A 25,728-nucleotide genomic window follows, 5' to 3' on the forward strand; every position below is an offset into this window, starting at 1 on the left:
AAATGTTTGGTTTGAATCTAATTTTATACATTCATATGCACTTGAATAACGTGATTTATGTTAATGATGTTTCACTCTGTAAAGAAGTGTTTTGCCCCGGTTTGAGATACAGCAGGGATTCCTAACTACTGCACACCCATGTCCCCGTATGGACAAGGCGAATGCCTTTAAATAACCATAAATATAAGTCTCAATGAAAATGCATTAGAATATCTGGCTTCTGTTTTAAAACGAATGAGCTCTAGAATCAGAGTTCACATCAACCACACTCGTTAGATCGAAGTATTTTAGAGGAAACATAAGCTTTACTGCCCAATCACAGTTTCAGAGGAAACATTCAGACTGTTTCCACGGGTGTCCGGCGGATCTGTGAAGAGGTGACCCGATCCCCAGTGACATGTGAGAAGCGGGCTCTTACACAGGGGTAGGTTGGGCTGTGACACCGAGCAGTTCCCTTCTATTTCTGTACCAGGGGCTATTTACTGCTGAAATCCCGACTGAATTTACTGCATAACCACGTCCAAGAGCGCTTGCTGAAACTATTGCGGCCAATCTGGGAAAACCGTGAAAAATACTTGAACAGGTAAAATGACCTTGCATGCCCGGGAACTATTCTTCCTTCATTTTTATATCTTAAAATTAACATGCGTTGCTTGCACAAGTTGAAATCAATTTAAATGTTATTTCGAGAATACAGAAGCAATGCCGTTTTCACATTGAAAGGGTATGCAATATTCTGTGATCTGTTATTTGTGATCAATTTACATAAGCCATAGTGCATCGTACTTTGACTGCTAAAAATACTGCTATCAACATACACGAAGCTGCTACGCAGTATTCTTTTTGGTGCCTGTTGCTTTAACGTTCCTGCACAAGGTCCCTGAAATCACAGACTCGGTATCAGATGTTCAGCTAAACTGACTGAGAAAAGTCCTTCAGTTGATCAATACACATCTCTGCGTGAAGACATAACTGTCGTCAAACACAAAGAATTACGCTAAACTGTCGAATGACGTGGGTTTTCTCTGGCAATCCGGTGATTCATCCGCGGTTAAAATCTCGTATGACTCTCATACTCCTGTTCCCATTGGTACACATCTATCATGTTCGTGCATTGCCTCCCTCATCAATCAAAGACTAAAATTTCATCAGTGTTTCACTACAAAGGCAAAGAAACTATATTAGAAATTAGCAACAGCCTTTCCTACAGTATGTGCTGACATTCATGTGATCGTCAGTTTCAACTTATGTATTTCCACTGTCTTATCTATGTTTTCAAAAGTCATTTGGAATATACAGTATGATAATATTTAAAAAGAGTTTTATTTGACACTGACCACCATAGGGCATTTACTGTGAGTTCCTGAATGTTAATGTGTAAGTTAGTTGTCTGTATTCCTCGTTCCTCATTCTTCAGGGAAGACGAATATCACACATCTATTTATTCTCATTTTCCATTTAGGATACTCTTCAGGATTTTGAGTACTACAGCTCTTAACCTATCATCTTCCGAGCAAAGCCAAAGACACAATAGCTGGTCCTCTGTGACTCTCATCTGGAGCAATGGACGAGGCCACTAAGCAGTACATTTTCAGTGGGGGAGAGGGGACTCTGAGCAAGGCCTGTGTGGATACCCCAGTGCTCAAGGATACCCCAAGTGACGAACCTGAAGGCATAAGTTTTTATAACATGGACCTCTACGAGTCTAGAGAAAGGCTGGACATCTTCGTAGAGGAAGTGCCTGTGAGCACGACGGCTGACAGCTGGTCTGTGCAGGAGCCCCTGGAGAGCCCGCAGAGAACAGAAGAAGAAGAGTATGACCTGTACACTGCAGAGGTGACCGAGATGGCCAGGCAGTACGGGGTGTGGGATGACAAGGAAGAGGGGGACATGGGACTCCCTACCCAAGAGCCATACGTCTTCATCACTGAAAAGCCACCGGCACCCACCAAGAAGGAGGCGGCAGAGTCCGGCAGCACTGATTCCAAAAGGCCAGATTTGCAAGAGAAAACGGGACGTTTTCGGACAGCTGACCAGCGTTTCTCAGTGGAGACAAACGACTCGTTGCGCTTCGACACCTGCGTTCCTGCGTCAGACGAAGCCAAGAGCCCACCACTCACACGGGCCGGTGAACAGCAGCAGTGGAAAGACGAGGAGGCCGAGGAGGCAGGGACGCATCGGGGTGGTCCCGAGCAGTCGGCGGGAGCCAGACTGAGGGAGTGGAAGTGCTCTGAGGACAGCCAAGAAGACCCGCCTGTCGACAGGGCCGTGGAGGAGGAGCAGGTGTCGGCTGAGAGCAGTGAGAACGAGCCTCCTGATGTCTTCTGTACTGACTGCCAGACCCCCATCCGAGCTTTCTACAAGCTGTTCGGACCACATAAGGACCACCGAGTCATTCAGATAGCGAACGCTGCCGAGGAGGTGAAGGTGAGGGGCTCTTTCACAAAGTTGGATCCCCAGGACACAGTATGGAGTCTCCAGGGGCTATCTGTTGCACATGTGAAGCACTGAAATGATTGAGATTAAGCAGTGCAATGGATGTCACTTTAAATTTAAATTTGGGAAAACTATAAGAGTTTTTCCAGAAAAAAGTTACACATCCATATGTACTGAGTATCAAAACAGCATTTTCATTTATAAATGCAGCAAATGCACTAGATTCGTATTAAACAAACAACATTTTTTGTAGCAGGTGGTTTGACATTTTGCTGTATGGACATGATATAGAGTATGTACTGTAGATTCATTGTGCTGATTAATCTTTGTCACCATTAGGGCTGATCAACAGTTTGTCTGCTGCGAAAGTTACAGGGTAGTAGACTGGTGCCACAATTGGAAGCAATGTGCATTTGTGATCAAAGCTTTGCACTAGGTTAAAGATTTCTGTCCCATTCCCCACATGGAGCCTGGACAAGCACAGACTTGTCCATTGGTTTATGAGTGCTAAAACGCCACATGTCATCCCAACTCATCCCACAAATGGTCAAAGGGGCTCATGTCTGGCTTCCACGATGTAACTGTAACATTCTCTAATCACAAAAGGGCACTGTTACAAGGGCAGCATGAGGGGCAGGTGCTGTCCTGCTGGAATGTTGTCACTTCAGGGTGAACTCGCAGGAATGGAAGTGAGTGACTCTCAGGTCTCAAGTCAATCAATGTGGCGCCGTGCAGCCAGACTAGCAGCAATCACTGCGAGAGAAGTTCTGCAGCAACTATGCACACCAACTCAGAACATCACACTTGGGCCTCCTCTTTGCTTGGTCTGAGCACTGAACAGTTAGAGGGTCATACTGCATGTCTAAGCCAGACTACCTGACATCAGTCAGGGTGGTCGACATGAAATCTTGACTTATCTCTAGAGAGGACTTTATTGGCAAGTACAACTGAAGTGGCTTCATCCAGCCTCTAGCCTACTGATTGCAAGACAGTGTTGTTCTCTTGACAAGCAAGTCGTGTTAATTCCTGTATTTCTCTGTCTTGATTTTCACTAGGTGTGGTATTCGATAGGTTGATCCAAAATCTATATATTTTGGTTTTCTGAAAATATACATGCATATACAGAGTGATCATTTTTTTGATACTGTATGAATATTTCTGTATGTGGAAACCTGTACACTTTAGGTAATGTAATATGTAGACTCAAACTGCACCATGAACAATTTAGAAGAAAATGCCTTTTTATATATGCGCATCGTGAAGCTCTCATACAATACATGAGATGTCTTTCCATTCTTTTTTTTAGGATGAAATCCATAAAACTATGTGCAAACTGGAAGAACAGATCGCACAAATGGAGAATTTTGCCAGCCATTTGGAGGAGATATTCATCACAGTTGAAGTAAGACAGCAAAGGTTGTTATTGGTTTTGAATATTATACTCTAAAGGCTGAGAAAACATGGAGCACATCACAGTCTTCAGTAAAAAGCCTTTGAAAGGAGTAACTTCATGCCAATAAGTGCAAAGACAGTGCTGTCCCATACACTTAATGGCAAGAAGCTGGGAGTGGCATTTTCACAAGGCTGTTTGTACTTTAGTGTATCAATTAGCTGATAGCAACTGACAGCCAATTACAGCTGCAGTAGAGATTCGAATTGGTCACATACAAGTCCAATCATGTTTAAGAGAAAAGAACAACTAGACCTTTAAGAGTAATTTTCTTCTGTAGGAAAACTTTGGGAGGCAGGAACAGAACTTAGAGCAGCACTATAACGAGGTGATGCAGACTCTGACTCAGAGATATGAGGAGAGGACGTCCGGCCTGGAGGATGAGAAGAAGCAGAAGCTGGAGGCCTTGTACAGCCAGCTCATCCGCTGTGGAAAAACTCTTGATGTTTCGAAGGAGCTGATAGAGGCGGCTCAGGAACTTTACAGAAATGAAGACAAACTAAGTTTCCTTCAGGTTTGTGTGCAGAAGTAAAACGTACTGTACAAAACTAAAAGATTTCTTCAAAAGACCCCAGTTAACAGACTGTGTGCTTTCAAAATGTGTGCACTTGCATTTACTGTATACAGTATATTCATTTATTTTTAAACTCTGATCAGTAAGATATTTAAGTAAAAGGTTGTACATTTTTGTTGACAGACTTTTGTGCCAACAGTTGACAGGTAATGTAAACAAATGTTTTTTCTGATGTACTGCGGTGTCTTATTAACATGCTTTTATGATGAAGACATGAGTTTGAACACTAATGACGTCAACATTTTGTCGGTTTGAATTAAAGGGATTGCAAAGTTTGATGAACTCCTACAGATCTTCAGAAAAACAAAAGGTTTTGCATTTCAATCTAATATAGTTGTATTAGTGTAAGTTATACATCTTAGCATGACTTCATTAACATGAATGTGTTCTAACATTGTTTAACCAGTGTGCAACAAATGAAAGCATGCATTTTTATTTGCAGACATTGTGTCTCGCATGATTTGTGTCAGGTGTTCTGAGTGAAAACCATATTTGATTGTTCAAGAGACAATGTGCATTAAATAATTCCCAAATCAAACCAATGCAAAATTGTATTTCACAATGTGTAATTCCACTGATGCTACAATGCTACAAACTACAAAAAGTAGTTTCCATAAAATGTGTTTCCTGTTTGAAATCAGAGTTCAGGAGGGACCCTGGGGTCTTGAACTACAGGAGAAAGGAGATATTGAAGGAATTCTATCCTGGTGTCGTGGCTTGGCTACAGAAGGTGTATAATTACATGTCAAGCTATGAGTAAAGGATGTTTACACATTACTCCTTTACCTGTCTCTTTACAAGACTGGTTGAGACTGTTGCCTTGAATAAAATTTCACTCAGATTTTATAATAGCATTCTAATCTATGTAGCATCTTTCTTATTCCTTCTGATATCTTCTTCTGTGAGCGATTAGAAATTTCATCAACTAGAACAAATGACTTTCTATGCCGCTGACTGCTTACATTTTAATTTAAACCTGTGTAATTTGCTTTATCTTAAAATAAAATGCACAGAATAGAAGAATTCATTAAATGTGATCCAGAACTCAAGCTGTCTGCATCCATGGACTTTGAGAATGCTGCTATAGATTTTTCCGATGTCAGACAGATGATGGATTCGATCAACATTGTTCCAGGTTTGGCTCTTTTCCATGAATTTACTAGACTTTACTGATGTATCACATGCCCCTGTGACAACAGTGCCAATTCTGTTTCCTGATTCGTATGATCATATGTTTGTGTAATTTCTTTGGATAAACTCTAGCTGCTTCCGTAGAAGTATTTTCAGTTTTTCCCAATAAAAAATCTGTTAGCTAGGAGCCTTGTTGAACCAACTGATGTTGCACTTAGGCTGAGGACGCACTTACAGTATAATGCTCTTTGCTGTGCTCTGAGTGCAGATTAGAAACATCACCCAAGTAGAGCAGTTCTGTGTGACAAGTCGTGGAGTAACAGAACCGCCGTGTCTGTGTGAAAATGGTTGATTGTGTCATGAGCTGAGCTCTCTCACCAAAAGAGGGCATATTATTCAACTGCATTAAACTCACAAATGCAAATTACATTAAACAGTAATAGTGACAAAAAGATAAGAATGCCATGAACAGTGACAGCTGGATAAGGGATTAATTCTAGCCTTTTTGTGGTTCTTTCTCTAAAAGTTAAATACCAAATGTTTAATTACAAGGATATGGATGACTCATAGAACTTTTAACAGCAGGTTAACATTTAAATTCACTTAATTCCTTCTTACTGTCCTTGTAATTGCTGGGATATGAAGCTGATGTTCCCTTTGATGTCACCAGGCAGTGTAAGATTCAGCTGGTGTTGAAACAATGATACACTGATCTATAAACTGATCTAAGATAAAACCTTAAGCTTTTTTTAATTGGAGACCGTATAAAAAAATGAGTCATGTTTGAAAACATCTGGACATAATCAGATGGTATTCATTTGACCTATTAGAGCATTTTCAAGAACAATTAAGTGGGATAAGTATAGCCTGAGTTCTTTAGATTCAGGATTCTTTTCATTTCCAATGTAAATATCCCGGTATGAGGCTATTTCAGAAAAATGTACACTGTTAGAAGATCATATCACTTTTATTATATAAAAAGTAAAAAATAACAATCGGAAGCACTCCTTTCTTGGATAAATAAAAGGTGGTCTTTATATGAGGAGATATTATCAGGCACTGTTCTAAATGAATTTCATCTTTTGTCTGCATATTTAATTTTGCTAACTCAGTGCAGAACTACTGCAGCAGAATAGAAAAGATGGTCCAATTCATCTGTAGCTCAGCGTTCATGTCACCAACTTTCATACCATAAAAACATAAAAACTTGTCAAAAGCAAGATGTAATTCCAGCCCACACAGAAATTCATACATTTTTTAATCATGTTTTTATTAAATGTTTTAATACAATGTCTTGAGTTTTCATTGTCATTGTGGGTATGTATGTGTTTTAATAAAGGGTTAAGAAAACAGAAAACAGTGGGATAATCAATAATTAAGAATAAATAATTATAACCCAGGGCAGTACAGTGGCACAATGGTTAGCATTGCTCCTTCACAGCACTGGGACCCTGGGTTCAATTCTGGACCTGGGGCACTTTTTGTGTGGAGAGCATACAGTATGTTTTCCCTGTGTTCATGTGAATTTCCACCAGGTTCTCCTGTTACTTCCTACAGTCAAAAATACTGGTAGGTCAATTGGCTTTTGGGAAATCTGGTCCCTAGTGTGAGAGTGTGTGTTAGTGTTTGTGTGTACCCTGCAATGGACCAGTGTCCCGTCCAGGGTATATCCTTGCAGCGATAGGTTCCAGCTCCCCCACGACACCGTGTTGGATAAAGTGGTAAGAAAATAGACAATGGATGGATTATAACCCCTAATTGTTAAAGATATGCCAAGAATATACCCGAGAGGTAAATCAGAGGCAAGCATCTATTAACAATGAGAATAACACAAACTAAGCATGCAAAAACAAGTAGTCTATTTACAAAACAAGGTATCTTAGATTCCTGCATCCTGACATCACTGTAATCCCCCACTGCTAACCCAGTAGTAAGAAATGCTGTATAATGCCTAAACTAGCTAACAAGATAAACCCTAGTCCTTAAGCAGAATACGACTCAGAGCAAAATCACCCTGCCTATTAATCTGAATGCTCCGAAGTGAATGGCAATCTATCTCCCTATTCTAATAATGTATCACTAACCTGGAGAAAACGTCTTTAGCCTAGGGATTCCTCATAAAGGAAATCAGAGTTTCCTGAAATAACAGAAAGACTGAAAGTCTGGCACGCTTCTTCTTTCTCTCTCTCTTCCTCTGTTCCCATCCCTTTTCCATTCTTCTTCTCTATCCCTGATGGTCTCTCCTGTCTTTCTGGGTGTTGAGGATTTACTCATTATGATTTACCGGAGTAATTCCCCAAAAGTTCCTTTTCTTTTGTTATTTGTAAAGAGATTGAAATGCTTCCTCCCTACTCTTGCTTTAAAACAGCAGCCAATCCCTCTTTAGAGTGTTGTTTTCAAATGAAGTTTTCTGTCCTGTTTCAGCCCCCTCTGCCCCAGTCATCAACCCCCAGGCCCCAAACTCTGCCACCAGCACCTCGGTGAGGGTGTGCTGGAGCCTGTTCTCGGATGACACTGTGGAATACTACGAGCTCTACTACACCCCTGTCCTGGAGGACTCCACTGTGGGAGAGAGCAAGGAACATGAGGGTAACTCCGCTGACTCCCTCATACTGCCCAATCACCTCACCTCCTGTCAGGCCTGGTGCGCCACTAGCACTGGAGACAACAGCTTAAGTCCTTATATAGGTTGTACTAAGAGTGGTTTTGCAACAGCTGTGTTGTGCTTCAGATCTCCAAACCATGAGAACCCACCACATTATGATAAAAGTTTCTAAATCATAATTACTCAGTTACCCCCATGGTATTGAATTGCCATGGTACATTCCAGGAGTGTACTACAAAGACACGTTGACACTGTGGAAACCACTGCAAAACTAGAGCGAAAATGATAGTAAAAGTGCAAAATTCCTCCCATACATTCACCGATGAGAAGAGTTTCCACAAAGCTGCAAAGCTATTCTATAATATTCAAAATGGGCATTAATGAACAATTATTAATAATGAAAAAAGAGGATAATTATTCTTATGTTTTATATTGTTTATATTATTAATAATACTCATCCTACAAACATTTATAATATTCAGAATATTGACTCACTAGTGGGAGAACTGCACCCTTGCAGACTCGGGATTTGATTCAAGAAGCATCATGAAGAATTAAAATCCCTGTTATTTTTCAACTGCGCTGTACTTCCAAACAGGCCTGTTTTGCAACAAACAGGCTCTGTGCAGAGCTGGAAACAACAAGCGGAGATTTCTCATTGAGTGCACCTGTGTGCCTGGCATTTTCTTTCACTCGGCAATTAAACCCTGTGGCCTCCAGTCTCAAGGAGGCCTGGAAATGTTCAGAATTTGGGCCAAAAACTGTTTACATCCAATGGTCTGAATTGGCTAGACGTGAACACAGGCTTCAGGATGGAGAGGTGCAGTCAGTGCCCATGGTGAGGACAGCTAATTAACTCCATTGTCTATCAAGAGCAGCGACTGCGTGGTTCTCAGCAAATTTGGCAACAAAACGTAAAGAGCTGATTTTTGGTGCCAACCACATCCGTTGTAAATGAACCTGAGGCCAGATCCACACCACTTAGCACCCATGTGTACAATGGTGAGTCTGAGAGGAAAGATTAGAGGCAGCCACATTCCCCAGGAGGGATCAAACAAATGAAAGAAAATCTTTTCCACAAGTGTCTCTGCTTACATATCATGGTATAACTGTCTGGTAACTGTCTCATTTTTCTATTTTATGCACAGCTTCTATGATAAAGGTGAAGGAAACATACTGCACTGTGACTGATTTAGTGCCAAATACACAGTATGAGTTCTGGGTGACAGCTCTGAACACCACTGGCATCAGCCCAGCCAGTGAAAGAGCTGTGTATGTGACAGGTGAGTCTTCTACAACTAAAATGGTGTGCCGCGATTTTAACATACAGTAAGAATGATAACAAACAAGAAGAGGCCATTAGCTCATTGGGAGTTAGTAGTTAATTGATCCAAGGATCTCATCCAGCCATTTCCTGAAAAAAGACAGGGTATTGGCTTCAGCAAAATGGCTGTGTAGCTTGTTCCACACTCCCACCACCCTTTGGGTAAAGAAATGCCACCTGTTCTTGGTTTAAAATGCACTCCCACATAGATGCACTTGTGTCACATTTGTGTTTTCTGTGTAAAGTGGAACAATAGTGGGCTGGAAGTCCAAAGGAATACAAAATACTGTGGAAAAAGATGAGTTCTTTAAGCAGCCCAAGTTTTTTTTTAACACCGCACAATTATCAAATCCTGCAGAATATCTCTAGTACTGTAAAACGCTGACCTTTTGGCTTTTCCACAGCAACAGAATTGTCCTTGTGTCCAAGTCCAAAACTAGTTGCTTTCCCTCAATCTTCGATAATAAAAGTCAGACAACGTTACATGTGGCTCTTATTGGACGACCCTCTGCTCCAACCTTCTGTCTGTGCATTTTGCAGTCCCATCACCCCCCTTCATCAAACACAAAGAAAGCAGAAGCTGTCCCACGGCGGCTCTGATCCGCTGGGAGTCGGGCAACACCAACCCGGTGGATTCCTACACTGTGGAGCTCTGTGAGATAAGCAGGGAGAGAACCAACAGCGCTGTCACCGAGTACGTACTGTTGAACAAGCACTCTATTGACTATTGTGATAGTCAGGATTGCCTGACTGTCAATATTTGTTAACATTCTAATACTGCAGAAGCTTTGTGATGCATTTTTCTCACTCAAGACAGGAAGGGGAGGGGGGAGGCACTGTGGCATGGAGGTCAGAGCTGCTGCCACAGGTCCTGAGTCAGATGGTCCCGAGTTTTCCTGCTTTCCATGTGGAGTTTGAATGGTCTCCGCAATATGAATGGAGTTTTCATAGGTGTTCTGGCTTCAGACATGCTGCATAGATGAAATGTACAGTATGTACTCTCTGTGACGGACTGGTGCCCTGTGTTTTTGGTTGCTAGACCTAGAAACCACAAAAAAGTGACTTACTGACCATCAAATAACAAATGAAAACACAATCTACATTTTAATCATACTACACATAAATAGCACTTGGTTTTTGAACGCTGAAAGTAGAGAAACATCAGTAGCATTATTAACATTTAAGCCTTTTCTAATCACAGGAGATCTGAGGTTGTTTTGTATGATCTAAATCAACTCATGAAGTCCAGGGATTAGCCACATGGTATTACACCCTGCTAAAACAGAAAAAAAGCATTTCAAACTACAATGATTTACTTAGTAATGCAATTACTTAGGGAATGACTTGATCAGGATAGTTTTAGTTTGAGTACACCCCTCATGAAATGCAAACCTAGTTTTCAAAGCAGCACGTAGAGGTCATTTTAATGTGAGCTTTACTGGGGAGCTGAGAAAGGAAGGAAGGTGGGCGTGGCCCTGCCCCATGATCCTAACTGGCGTATCGGATGGCACCATGGCCTAGAAATGCTATTTTTAGGAGCTATCCTATCATGTGATTTTAGTTTCGCAGGGTGACTCTCCTGAATTTGCTCATTACATCTGTATGGGATTTATTTCATTTGATTCCAGATCCATCGTGGGCATTCCTACCTGTGAATCTCTGATCCAGCTCGAGTCTGGAAAGCGCTATCTCATTTACGTCCGGGCAGTGAATATAGGTGGTCTCAGTGAAAGAAGTGACTCTATCATAATCCAGACGACAGGTGAGGATTTCCCTTCAACACATGCTCATGTGCTGTGCGTCTCACTGTTATTAAGGCTTGGATGTGTGACAGCTGGCTAGCATAGGGCCACAGGTTGATTTGCGTTTGACACCACCCGAGTTGATTTTAGTTGCCCACAACAAACACACACTCTGGAGCACATTATTCAGTGCAGTGGTTGGCCTTGCTGCCTTTGGGTGCTGGGATTCTTCCTGTGTTTGCATGGGTTTCCTGCCTCAGAAGACTTATAAAGTTATAAAGTCTTATAAAGACTTATAATAATAATAATAATAATTAATAATTGCTTACACTTATATAGCACTTTTCTGGACACCCCACTCAAAGCACTTTACAGGTAATGGGGACTCCCCTCCACCACCACCAATGTGCAGCCCCACCTGGATGATGTGACGGCAGCCCCAGTGCGCCAGAACGCTCACCACACATCAGCTATCAGTGGGGAGGAGAGTAATGAAGCCAATTCATAGATGAGGATTATAAGGAGGCCATGATGGGTAAGGGCCAATAGGAAATTTGGCCAGGACGGCGGGGTTACACCCCTACTCTTTCTGAGAAACGCCCTGGGATTTTTAATGACCACAAAGAGTCAGGACCTCGGTTTTACGTCTCATCTGAAGGACGGCGCCTGTTTACAGTATAGTGTCCCTGTCACTATACTGGGGCATTAGGACCCACATGGGCCGCAAGGTGAGCGCCCCCTGCTGGCCCCACTAACACCTCTTCCAGCAGCAACCTTAGTTTTTCCCAGGTCTCCCCTCTAGGTACTGACCAGGCTCACACCTGCTTAGCTTCAGTGGGTTGCCAGTTGTGAGTTGCAGGGTGATATGGCTACTGGTAGGGTAATTGTCTTCTGGGAAAACTGGCCCTGGTGTGAGTGTGTGTGTGTGTCTAAGAATGCCTTGCAAAAGGACTCGAATCCCATCCATCCCATCCAGGGTGTGTACCACCTTGCACCCTTTGCTTACTGGGATAGGCTCTGACTCCGTCACATTCCTAAACTGGATGAAGCAGTTAGAAAATGGATGAATACATGTATGAAATAACACCTGAAAAATATCCACAAAAACCAGTTCCTGTCAACAATTCATGTGCCAGAATAAAGAACATCCCCTCTTGCCATTGTGTAATACAAATCTGATCAGGAATATTATTTTTCCTTGTTCTTGAATATCTCCTTTCAATCTCTCTTGTACTGCACTATCACTGAAATCACGTTTTACCTCCAGGACACAGAATCTTCTACAAGAAAAAAAAAATCTCTGCCATGGATGAATGATTTCTAGCATACATTCTCCTTGCAAGCCCAAACCATAACTCCCCGCATTCACAACACCGGGAGTTTAACTCATTTGTCCAAAAATAGCCTAACAGACTTCCTTTCCATGCCTGAGCAGGTACCTTCTTTCACCTCAATGAGGAAACAGCTCATCCCTGCCTGTCTATTTCTGAGGATGGATTCACCATGTTCTACGGTGACGAAGAGCTGGAAGTAAGCGATATGACCTTCAGTGACAACACCTTTGCAAGGTAGGTGAAGTGTCGTAAACAGTGCCAGTAAATCTATGATGAGAGAAGAATAATCAGCTACACAAATAGCAAGTATAGAGATACAGCGAGTAGTCTCTATAAGAATGAAGTCTGTGAGAGATCTGGCCAAAATCTGGTTAGTACAAATTTAAAAGTTCAACAGTAAGAGCAGCCGGCGAAATGGTAACCTTAATGCAAAGAGATGCAGAGACAGAACAATGTGATACTTGCAATATGTAAGCTTTGTCAGGATTCCTAAACTGCAGAAGCAAGAGACAGAAGACTTCACTGCAATATGGAATAATAATAATGCATAGTTTACAGACGTTCATACTTCTGCCGTGTACATGAACATCGTTTGGCTTCTCAATTGCCGTCTCCTCAGGTGTGTGGCAATCTTGGGAGAATTGATCCCAGTCAGAGGAAAGCACTACTGGGAAGTGGAAGTGGAAGAGAACACAGAGTACCGAATTGGTGTGGCTTACCAGGACACTCAGAGGAACGGATACCTGGGAGGAAACAACACATCCTGGTGCATGAGACATGTGATAACCCCCTCCAGGTGAGACCGTAACAGTGCAGGTCGTGTTAAAATTACCATTCAGCTGCTCAAGACGCTGCACATTTGATACATGTGGAATGAAAAACAAAAGATACCGTTGTAAGGCAAAATATGGTATCTAGGAGACAGATTTCTGGAAGTACTGCTTGTGTGCATTCTGATAATTCTGCACTTAATTACATGCAGAAGCCTCTGACACACAGAAAGGGGTTTTGTTTAAAATACCCATAGAATCACTGTATAGCCGTTGCCATAGCAACTCTATTTTCAGCACAATAGAAAAACGTCACTTAAGCAGATCATTTGCCGGGACTCATCACAAACAACCAGAGCAATAATATTCTAATGTTCCCAGCAGTGGAAAAATGGTTACTACCTGAAGTCAATCCTACAATTTCTTCACAATGCCCACTTGTCTTCACACATCAGGAGAATATTAATATCCTGGATTTTACATTTGACTTTGTTTTTCAGACACAAATACGAATTTCTGCACAATGGATGGACTCCTGATATACGTGTAACAACTCACCCGAAGAGGATAGGAGTGGCACTAGACTACGAAACAGGAAAACTCTCCTTTTTCAACACCAATCAGTCTCAGCACCTTTACACGTACGAGTGTCAGTTCCTGCACTTTGTACACCCTTGTTTTGCTTTAGATAACCCAGGAGCACTCACTGTTCACAATGGCATTGAAGCACCCACATATGTCCAATTCTCCTGAGTGCTCCTGCTGCACCAGTGTAATACTGGTGTTTATCTTTTTAATCTCACCTGCACATGTATTTTATTTCAATTAGTTATTGTCCATAAATAGACTACACATAGGGCAGCTGCTGATTTGGTTACACTAAACCCCAACTCTGCAGCCCCTGAAATGTGCATTTCCTTCCTGTAGTTTACCAATTAACCTCAAGAGTTGAACATGTGTGCCCAGTTATTGAAGGAGCCATTCTGACTATCCTTTTCAACAAAGGGGTAGCTTACAATAGTCAGAACAATTTTCTTAATTATGATTACCAATAGTGATAAATAGCCTACAATTTGAGAAATGACTGCTTTACTATATCAGGACCTAGTGAAGAGACTGACTGCTTAATGTCTTTTGAAGAGCAATATTGTAAGACACCCAGAAAGCAGATTACTAATAATGCAATTTTGTACCCAAATAAATGTCTCCTCATCCATGCAGTTTGTAGCGTTACTTTTTTACAAAGAAAGCTGAAAAGACCTTTTGCCGTAGTTTGTCATCTATGTTCATTATAAGAAGTCCAAACAAGGCAACATCATTCAAGACACTTTATTACAGTATTCCATGGGAACAGGTGAACTCATTTTTCACATATGAAAATCTGCAGAAAGTACAATGTAAAAGTGACAATTCAACTATCTGTATTAAGGGTGGGCAATAAGAGCCATCTTCACACGAAGTTAACAGTGCAATTCTTACATAGTGTTTCCCTGCATTACCCATCTTCTGATTTTCATTCAAGCTGAGCCCTGATTTATTCAAAAATCACCTCATCTCTTAATTTAACCAACTGCTTTTAAACTTTCTACACAATTTTTTCTGAAACTTTTACATGCATTTCCAACAATTGTTTTACATATGCAAATAAACTCTTAAAATCTTAAATGAAATTAAACTACAATTTCAAAGTGTTGGTCTCCCAGTTTCCTAAAGGTATTTATTAATGTATAGAAATAGGTGGGAATGACTGTCAAATAGTTCCCATAATAAGCACCATTAGTGATGTGCAGACTCATGTATTTCAACCTTAAACAGTCCTAAATGAAATGAGTTATGAAAGCCAGTACCTTGCACAGGGTTCATGCTGATCTCTGAACAGATGACACTCAGTCCCAGTCCTAGGGCACCACGACATATTGCAAGATACATGTTGTTCTTAAGTAGGATCAAACATTGTTTGACTCTAATGCAAAACACCTTTAACGGTTTCCTGAGTAATAACATTAAAACAGCTCAGGACTTGTAAAAAAAAAAGCTATGAAACATTCCTCAGCTGCTGAGTTTTGTCCCACTTTTCTGTGGGAAGAGTTTAGAACCTGATGAACACTTCCAGAGCCTGTTTAATTTTAATTTGACTCCTGTTGTTTACCACTGGCTACAGGTTGCACACATTTTGTCCCATCAGCACAGGGCATCTTGACAATATTCTTTGATAGAAGTGTGTATTCATTAGCTTTATTCTGAACTTGCATTCAGAAGGCACAGTGTTTTACTGAAATAAGATCCAATGAAATCTGTTAACTGCAATTTCAAACAAAGGTATGTGGTTGTTAAACACCACAATTGCAAAACACTTTCAATAAGTAGAGACCTGGAAATATAAAATGAGTGCTTCAAATAAAACTAAAGTTCAGGGCAGACTGCAAAATCAGAAAGCTCAGCTGCTCTCCAGGACCAGGAGTGAATATCAGCGTTCAAAACTAAATTGTTCTAATCTCTTAAAATAGAAGTGTTTGAAAATTAAAGGTTTAAGAGGCTTAACTAAGACCGAGCACGGGAAGATTGAAAACCAGAAAAACAGGTGTACTTCAGGACCAGTAAGACTAGCATACATGTTGGAAACGTTCCTCGGTGATGGAGGGGAATAAAAGGCTACCATGGCTACAAGTGAGGCCTTTAATTACATCACAAAAACATACCCCAGAGCTGCTGTGCAACAGCTAAACAAACCTCAACAGTATCAAGACCCTGAACAAGTTTACTGGAAAGACGTCTTACTGCCACGGGTCCGGTCATCCTCTTCATCAGAGGAATCGCCTCCATAGGGAACTAACCCCAATGTCCCCTCACTCGTTTTTGACTTCTTGGTTAAAGAACACGCATCACCTGCGAAGGCAAAAAAAGAAAAGACAAAGAAAGGGGAAAGACCACGCGGAAGCCCCATTTAAGTCGTAGAAATTTTTCAATCCACAGCCAGGGAAAGGTCATTCATGGAAAATGAAATGGCACCACACATCCATAACAGCCACGTCCAGAGGAACATGTGAAGAGAAGACAAGGGGGAAGAAAAAGAACATATACAAAAACAAAAAGTTAGTTCATTTGCCAGGAATTAGTTTTAGCAGGTCTCCAACAATCTGGAAAGAAAAAGGCTGTGATATTTAGTGCTACATATTGAATGTTTACGATCAACAGCATAGCTGTACAGAAAGTGCGATGATCTTCGCCTGGCTCTTGCGCTGTGAACAGCAATGCATACCCGTGGCAGCCTGTTGTGCACCACAGCGGCCGTCCTCTGTCCTTCGCCTCTTCCGTGCAGCTCCAATTGGAGGAGGAGGGGGGGGTGGAGGCATCAGCATCCTGCCAGATAGAAGTAAACTAAGATGGATTTGTTCACCATAAACTATACGAATTGCCATTTGAGGACTGGTCTCCTTTGAATGGCCTCTTATCATAAGGTTTTAGACAACTTACTAGAATTTCTCAAACAAGCAACAAGGACAGCTCTAGAACAAGCTGTAGAAATCCGAGGATAATGTACACACACAGATTGAAAACAGGTTATCAAACATGAAATACTGACCCCTTACCAGGGTTCAATCACTAATAGTCTGGTAAAGAAACAATGTAAAAAATACAGGTAGCAACATAAAATGGGGACACCTGGGCAAATATGACCAGGTATACTGAAAGTAAGGGCTTCCACAGAGGTGTGATCATATTTAGAAATATGAAAGATCACACAGATGATTTTGGCCTGCAGGAAGCTATTATCCAAAGGGATCTGGGTGAATACAGATTCTTCAATGTCCTTATCAAAATAATGTGGAGAATCACTAAAGAACGCAATCTTTAAAACCCAGACGGGGTCAATGCAAAGGACTTCAGATTTAGAAACTAAACAGGAATTTATTTAGGATGGAGAAAAGGAAATACTTCCTTAATCATACCTTTTGGTGCTTCTTACCTACCACATGTTTGAGGCCCCTACTCAAGTTATTAATCTACCAAACACGCTAGACAGGTTGAATATTAACATCTCATTTTAAAGTCTGAAAGCCCTGGACAGAATCAGTTACAAGAGCACACAGATGGTTATTCAGATAGAAAAGGGCGGCAGTATTCAGACTGCCCTGTAATTTAGAGTACTCAAAATGAAATTTAAATTGGACAGGAAAAGAGGCTGAAAATTTAAGGTCAACCTTTCTAGTTCTTTTCCATCATTGTTCTTGGTCGCCGGTGAAGTAGCCAGTTCAGTTTTAGAAACAGTGGGGCCAGCTCCTGAACATGGATCTGTCTGGCCATGCTGAAAAGAGGAAAAAAAATGGTTTTCCAAAAAATACCAAGAAACAAAAATAAATCTGTAAAAAAAAAGCATGTAAATGCATATTCAACCTGATACTCCAAATCGTTTTCCTTTGCAGGTCTCTTTGCACTTCGGTTATGGGGAGGACTGGATGTGGCCTTATCAATTGTTGCACCGTAACTGGTCCCAGTGTCCTTGACCAAAACAGATTACAATACACTGATGAGCTCCGATTTCATACTGAACTACTAGGAGTAGAAAAATAAGTCAATTACAGCATTGTACAATGTTTGAAATAAAAGGCAGAAAAACTGAAGGTGTTCAACAAAACTAGCAAGACAGCTTTAGCATTTCCTTTTATTCTTATACTTAAGCAAAAGGGTTTACATGTTGGTATAATAAGGCACAATAGTTCCATATGCAGATGATGCAAATGGAGGGAGTGACAAACAGCTGCAAGGGACTTACAAAATCAAACAGGGCAGATACTTGTCAAATGAAATTAAAGGCAAACAAGTGTAAAATGTTTCAACAGCCCAGGTACTACAGATCTTATCTTTCAAAACTCAAAACAAGTAGACCTCCATTGTGTACATGTAGCAAAAGAACTCCTGCACTGACAGGCTAATCCTGCCTGAACAACATGCCAACAAAACAGCTGCTGAATGAATACATCTGCTCCTGTCTGACTCCTTGTGTTCTGTATAGGACCCAGATGTTTTCCTGATCAAGTGCTCACCAGTTTGGGAAGTGTACAAATTCACTATAAAAGATGCATAGAAACATTTGCCTAAACCCTAGAGGAACACCTTCTATATTAACTTGGTTTAAAAAAAAAAAGTGTTCCTGGAGGAAGAGTCATCTGGTTGCTGCTCTAGCCAAGTCCTTACTCAGTCAAACTGATTTCAGTTTTCAACATAGGGCATATTTGCAAGTGTGCTTTCAGCTTATAAATACTATCTGACCTTTCAAGTAGTATCAACCCTATCTTAATTTCTGAGTTTAAGATCTGCCCTCATTCTAGTGTTTCCTGGAATGTAAATCAACTGTAGAAGAAAACTGTGGAAGTTGTCCAACAGTGCCACACACACACCTAGCTGTCCAATCAACTACACTGAACTCTTGAGATGGGAAATAATGGCAAGCAGGCATGGAGAGGCTGAAACACCACACCCATTAAGCATGATATTTTTGACACTCATAACCAAATAATTGATCTTTTTAGATTTAAGCCATTAATTAGCACTGGAGAGTTAATGTTCAACTGGCATGAAAAATAAACAGTGGCCCTCCAGGACCAGGCTAGGGAAGCACTGTTTACCCTGATACTTCAAGACAGCTGTAAAAACCAATTCAGAAGTAGCTAAAGGATCCCATTTACCACTAACCTTCAGTGTCAGTGTCCCTGGGGTAAGGCACACCTAATATTTCTAACAAAGCATTACTCAGAATAAACTCATTCTAGTTTTCGGGAATTCCATCATCCTGGTTCATCCAAGGTATCCTCCAGGCTGCTATAACCTTTAGCCAACAATTCCTGGTTTGTGTCAATACATGACTGGAATTTGACCTATACAAGAAAAAAACCTACCTGCTCTAAATAAGGTGGTGGCATTCTGGGACACACTGGATACTGAACCATTGCCTGAGAAGATTGAGGGGTTGTTGAAATGTTAGAATAACTGTGATGACCATTTGAACTACTCCAATAACCACTGGATCCGGGATATGAAGAATAGCCGCCCGTGTAACCATTTGTTGGGTAGTTATACCAGGATACCTGGCTACAGTGATTGCTATTAGGTGGGTAGCCATGGGAAGGTGGGTAAGCTGAAATAAAAGTATAGAAATGTACCGTTAATACCACAAACAGTTTTAACCCCTTCACTGCATCCAGTTACGACACCGGACCAGATCTGACTATGTGGCGATGTAAGAAAAAAAAACAAGTAGCACATCTCATGATAAAAAGAAAAAAAAATGAGCTCCCTTTTCACCACACTCTTCTCAATCTCCAGTTCACACAACAAGCAAATATTTACCTTGAGGAACCCCAGGTGCTGCGTAAACAGACATCATGCGGGAGTGCTCCACACGAACCTATATGGAAGGAGACAGGAAGTCTTGCATAAAATACAAGGATAACTTACAAACCCAATGATTCACTGCAGAAAGATAATGAGAAGAAAGCCAAGCCAAAACTGGTTGCATAGGAGCAGAAATGTTGATGTCAAGAACATTACAGGTATCAAGACAAGAAGGCAGCTTTCAAACACTGCATCCAATAATGGAGGCACATGTTAAGGAGCATTTACAAGTCATCTATCCCCAAAGGGCAGGTTGAAAAATCAGATGTCAGCAGGTGCAGTACACTGTAACCTTTAACTGGAGGCCAAGCTGTTCACACTACTGTTTCTCTAGGAGGCGAGTATCAGTGAGAGCTATACACTTTACCAGCTTCACTTTCTTAAAACCTCCGTGTTGCAGTACTGAGGTGGAGAAAGCCATTTACTCCTGAGGAATACACTGTGCAGGAAAAAAAGCCTTACCGTTTCCAACAGATTCTCACAGAGTTTCTTCGCTGCTTCCAAGCTGACTGAATTTGGATGGCTATAAAGAGACAAGGTGCAATTCATCTATAAGGAAGTCAATTACATGTAAGCCTAAGTGCTTTTAAAGAACCAATACCAACTCCTCCCATCATGCTTACCTGTTAAATAAACTTTCAAAAGGCTTTTAACTATACAGTCATTACTCTCTCCCCCCCCACCCCAATACCTTTAAAGCCGTCTGCAACAAAATCATTTTGGATGCTTTAACACGGGGGGTAATACAAGAAAACAATACCTGATGTAGAGATACAAAGGTTCAAAGGATTCTCGCCGAGAGGCCTGCTCAATATAGCCAGACCCTTTTCCTCTTAGGAAGACACGAGCACCAGTCTCATTCTGGATATGCTGCAAGTATGATCCCCCAGGACCCTCAACTTTCTCTTTCACATTGAAAGAAGGCAGTGTCTGATCCAAGCCTACAAATAACTTGGTGTGGACAAAATTCTGTAAAACACAAATCCATAAGAATGCCTCATTAACATTTTGCGTTGTTTCCAACAAAGGAAGTACAAAGGAATAAATCCTTATGAATACCTTAAAGGGCAGCTCATACACTTTCCACATTTTGAAAGTCCTAACAGCTATCTACTAGCAAGTCTCCAAGCAGACTTGACTTGCACTGATGTAAGCCTGAATGTCAGCAGGAGCAGTGCACTCCAGCCTCTCTCTGGAAGATAAAGTTGTTCTCACTGCTTGTTTTCTCTAGGAGGCGTGTATCAGCGAGAGCCACATTCTTCACTGGCTTCACCTTCTTAAGCCTCCACACGTTAGGGAATTAGTGACAGACACCATCAAACAAAGCCATTTGTTTAAAAGGTCAAAAAGACTACTTGAAAAAAGGAAAGCAATAGGCTTTCAAGTTTCAATATGCTCCAAGTCCAGCTTGGACTTGAAAAATGCAGAGAAGAGGAAATTCAAATAAGCTCACAACTACACAAAATAGTCTGCTACACTAACCTCAACACTTTCCCTACTTTTTAATTCCTGTGCATAGTTTGATATTTAGTAAATTATGAACAGTCTCGACAACAGTCTCGGTTGATAGGGCCTCTTACCAAACAGAAAAACAGACAAAGAAAAACGACACTTACTCCTGAATGAACTTGGTTTGGTGGCACAGAAGACCTGTGATTCTGATTGATGGGTGGTCTTTGCTGCAGGGCAGGAGGTACAACATGAGGCCGGGGTGCCTGAAGGCTGGGAGTACAGACAGGAATAGGTGGAATAGCAGAGGGTGGCTGTCCAGACGCGGTCCTCAAAACCTCCTCTGAAATGATCTCCTTGATGCGCATCATAGCCTCTGCAAGCACAAAACCACAATCCAATGTAACCAGTCACTGCAAACAAATCAGACAAAAAATAGCAAGCAAACTGGACAATAACTGGAAATTACAGCTTACTGTTAACTTCCTCCTGGGTCTTTCCTTGAACGTGTAAATATAGTGGCCGGTTCCTAAATGGGTTGGAAAAAAAGAATCAATAGGACAATCTGAATAGACACATTTGACATGACATCTCTAATTATAGAAAGAGCTGTACATACAGTCCTTTAGCTTGTGCCTTTGCAGCTGCAGTCATGTAGGAACCCTTTGTTGATATTGTTGCTCCGCTAAACTGGCGAATCTACAATTGCAAAAGAGAAGTGTGCTAGGATATGTCAAGTTAAAAAGGGTAAGTTGTCAAAGAAAATTCCTGATCCTTTACTGATAACTGGAAACATGCTTACTTCTTCCTGAGTTTGTCCCTTTGTGAGTAAGTTCCTGCAGTGTAGAGGAACATCATTAATGTCCACCTCTGTAACCACCAAGTCACTATTTTGAGACGAAACAGCGACAGTGGGTGCAGGCTGGAAGAGCAAAAATGCAAAGTCAAAAAGGAACATCAGACCTTTCTCTCTAGAGCTGTATGCCGGACACTCTTAAAGCTACCACTCACATACAAGCACTTTTAACCTTTTAGTCTGTCCTACAATAAAAAAAAAACTTGATATTACAAGAAAAATCTGTTAAAACAATATAAACTGATTTTTTTAACTTGTGTGATATGAGAATCCCCATCACAACTTACAGTTACAGCAAACAATTAAAAACAAGTGAGAGATAAGTTAACGGCTTTGCGAGGAACCAGAACATTCAACAAACCACTACTACAATGACATTTCTTTTAATGCATCATTTTAGCTACAGTCGCGATGTCACTGATCAGGTGGAGAAAATACACTTGTACAACAAGTTATCAAGTTACCCTCTCTGGCGGGGGCTGGGCTGTCTTCAGTTTCCCCTTTGCCATCAGCATGGCGTTGAGTTTTGCAGCCATAGCAGCGGCGAGCTCCACTGCGCCCCCTGGAGGAGGACGGTGTTCCGACCCAGAAGTGGAAAGAGCTGGAAGACCGGTGACGTGGGGGGACGGGGTCGCGGTGTTGGAGCTCATGGCGACCGCTGGACCTCTGCTACCAGGCGGGGACGTGCTGGCGCCCAGATCCCCCGCGTAACCCGGAAAGGTGCCCAATGTCGTTGAAAGGGAACGAGTTAGATTCCCCGTTAAACTGTGCAGCATGGCGGCAGTCGGGGTCGTTTGACCCCATCTAATACCGAGACACCTACAAACAGAAGATGTTTGTAATTTCAAACCACGTGGCAAAATCAATCACAATACAGTTCACAATCAGGTTTCAGCGTTAGCATGTTAAGAGCTTTTGTATGCAGAGCAAGTAGGTCGCAAAAACAAAACTTAAGTTGAAGACCTGTTCTCAAACTGCATTTTTAATATAGGAGGGGAGTATCAACCGGATCCAGTGACGACATAGAAAACCGCTTTCTTATCCCTCCAGGTAGAAGACAAAACATGCATTTCCTTTGAAACAATACGACGTTTTTATAAGCAAACGGGCTGAAATGCCTATAGGAAACGTGTACTATTATAAAACGCTAGTGAGGCAGCGCTCGGTTTAATGCAACAGTCCGCATTCTGGCGAAATAGTAATTTCTAAAATTAAATAAAAACGCATCCCGTGAAAACGTGATTAATACCGATAATAAAAGACTAAATGTGCTCCTTAGACTTCGGCTTTGTGCATCTGTACCTCCAGACAAATTAAATATATAAATTCTATTTTATAAGTAACCCAAAATAAGTATTTCAATGACTTAAACAAAAGTCCACAGGAAACACACGGATTCAGCCTGGTCGGTTTCTGGAAACATCGACAGACAAGGCCCAACTCCATCACCTCAATATTATCAAAAATAAGCGCATTGGAACCTGGAACCTGAAACCTGTGGACTTACGAGTTCTGCTGGGCCAACCTAGATGCCATCTTACGAAAAGATAATAGTCCTCGTGTATCCCAACCAATATTCCCTAACCGCAGTAATACAATATTTCAGAAGAATCAAAAACCAACACAACCCACACCACCGCCTACCGAAGATATAGCACCCAGAGACGGAAATACGTATTGTGTTACGTAATAAAGAGGTGACAAGCCACATAGGCGCGCCCCCTGTAGTTTGGTTCCGGTGTTGCCGAGTAGCTCCAAAGTGAAAGGAATGTGGATTGGCTGCGAATGACTTTATTAAACATTAGTATTTCCGAGAAAACCAGGATTTTAGTCTTTATTTTTCAATATTGAAAACTATTATCGCACCCATTGTGTCGTACCTGAATGGCAGTGTTTATAAGCAGAAAAGGTGACCCTTTGATTCACTGTATTGTAACCTACAGTCACAAAGCCCCCGGTGAAGAAAAACGTGAGAACAAACTCCTGGGTTATAATTTGCGATTAGCAGGTGGGTCAAAGCTTTAATGCGATCCCGTCCAGACTCCCTGACCTACAGCTGTTTTCTTTCTCTGATTTATAAAGTCAATGAAGTGTCCCCAGTTTAAAGCTATTGTTATTTCTGTGAAATTCATGACAGGAAAAGACTCAAAAGTAATGTCTTTTCTAATGTCTTTGACAAATGCCCTTTATGACAAAACATTGCCGACAAATGCATCAATAAAGCATTTTAAAGTGGCATTACATAATTGTATTTCTTTGACGCGTATTTTTCTTACAGCAACAAAATGCATAATGCATAATATACATCTTAAACTAATGTTACAGAACATGTACAGTAAGTTGCTGGCACAGTGTTCTAGCTCAGAGTAATTTATGAAAACACACAATTTTCAAATCTCTTCCCTTGTCCCTCACAAAAAGAATAAAACTGAAGGAAAGGGAGACAAACACAAGAAGCAAACAGACAAAATACTAATTACACTGAACAGTCGCTAGAAAGCAAAGAAAGGAGGTTTCTCAGGTTTCATCTGATAGCCAGCTTGTAACACGGAGGTCTGGGGTGGAGACGGGAGGCTGTCTCGGAGTACTTCAGAAATACCTGTCAAGCTTTATAATCGTATTTTTTAAAATAAGTTAAATAAGTAACTGAGGCATCATATTTTGAAAACTAACAGTGATTAAAGCCAGATCTTAAGGATACACTGTGTACCATTTACAGGCAAAGCAAACAGAACCTTGGTCTGAGTTTCCATTTTCAGCTGTGAAAACATCGCCAGGGGATATATGAGGGAACAAGCAGCTAATGTCGGGAACAGACTTTTATGTCTTACATAACTGTTCTCAGATGTCCCCCTGTTATCTGAAGAGAAGTCAAGGAAGGTTAAAATTAAACGTGACAAAAACAGCAACAACAACAAAAAAAATGTTTGTTTCCACCCTCTCTCAGAAGATAGAGCCCAGGCAGAAAGATCAAGGGGCGATCAGGAGGAGAAATCGCTCAGAAAGCTCCGTGTTGAAAGCATTTCTTGTTTGTGGGAGGCTGTAGGAGGAGGTTGCTGCAGTTGCAGATCTAACTTTAACAGACTGACTTTGTTGGTAGTCAGTACTTCTCTTCTCCAGTCGACTGTAGAGGACTGATATTGTTTTGTGGTCACTGACATCTATGGTTTGCTTTCCTATGGAGAACTGCTCAAACTGGGCTATTTTCTTAATGCAAATGTGGCACAGAGCAATAGCCTATGCAAACAGAAAGGGCATTCCTTCCTCACACTTACACATAATTTTAGAATGCATTTAGGTTCCTGGGTGGCACAGTAGCACAGTGGTTAGCAGCGCTGAGGCCCTGGGTTCAATTCCAGACCAGGGGTGCTACCTGTGTGGAGGTCTTCCCGTGTTTGGTTAATTAGGCTAATTAGCTTCTGGGAAAAACCGGCCAGATGTGGGGGTGTGAGTGTTTGCATTTGTGCTTGTCTGCTGTGTGATGGACCAGTCTTCCACTTGTGTCCCGCCTTGTAGCTGTTGCTTGTTTGGATAAGCTACAGCTTCCCTGCGCCCCGCATTGTGTAAAGCGGTTACAGAATGGATGGGTTTACTGCAGATTTCTGTCATCTTGGTCTTGTTAGGGAGAGAAAGCAAGCAATATCAATGACGGATCGGTCTTTCT

General features: G+C 41.4%; 2 protein-coding genes across 3 annotated transcripts; one reads left to right on the top strand and one right to left on the bottom strand.

The window, feature by feature from the left end:
• Positions 1–474: 474 nt before the first annotated feature.
• On the top strand, positions 475–14,582 carry fsd2 (fibronectin type III and SPRY domain containing 2). 2 transcript variants are annotated; one of them, XM_088922319.1, is made up of 13 exons: positions 475–583; positions 1,463–2,427; positions 3,743–3,838; positions 4,167–4,400; positions 4,584–4,606; positions 5,474–5,595; positions 8,016–8,180; positions 9,345–9,479; positions 10,061–10,214; positions 11,149–11,282; positions 12,698–12,830; positions 13,216–13,392; positions 13,867–14,582. In XM_088922319.1, exons 2-13 carry the CDS (start codon positions 1,564–1,566, stop codon positions 14,117–14,119), a joined length of 2,490 nt encoding a protein of 829 aa, XP_088778445.1. In that variant the 5' UTR covers positions 475–583; positions 1,463–1,563; the 3' UTR covers positions 14,120–14,582. The 2 variants fall into 2 exon arrangements, with proteins under 2 accessions (XP_088778445.1, XP_088778446.1); XM_088922320.1 differs by lacking the exon at positions 4,167–4,400.
• A 99-nt stretch (positions 14,583–14,681) lies between these two features.
• Positions 14,682–23,732, bottom strand: LOC148831147 (KH homology domain-containing protein 4-like). The gene is made up of 14 exons (XM_088920813.1): positions 23,572–23,732; positions 22,529–22,883; positions 22,011–22,130; positions 21,828–21,907; positions 21,685–21,737; positions 21,376–21,584; positions 20,520–20,728; positions 20,222–20,282; positions 19,715–19,772; positions 19,264–19,502; positions 17,762–17,866; positions 17,569–17,672; positions 16,626–16,726; positions 14,682–16,252 (listed from the first exon to the last, which is right to left on the bottom strand). Exons 1-14 carry the CDS (start codon positions 23,598–23,600, stop codon positions 16,125–16,127), a joined length of 1,851 nt encoding a protein of 616 aa, XP_088776939.1. The 5' UTR covers positions 23,601–23,732; the 3' UTR covers positions 14,682–16,124.
• Between the last annotated feature and the right edge of the window lie 1,996 nt (positions 23,733–25,728).

Source organism: Atractosteus spatula, chromosome 7 (assembly GCF_055471065.1).
Source record: "Atractosteus spatula isolate fAtrSpa1 chromosome 7, fAtrSpa1.hap1, whole genome shotgun sequence".
Lineage (NCBI taxonomy): Eukaryota > Metazoa > Chordata > Actinopteri > Semionotiformes > Lepisosteidae > Atractosteus > Atractosteus spatula.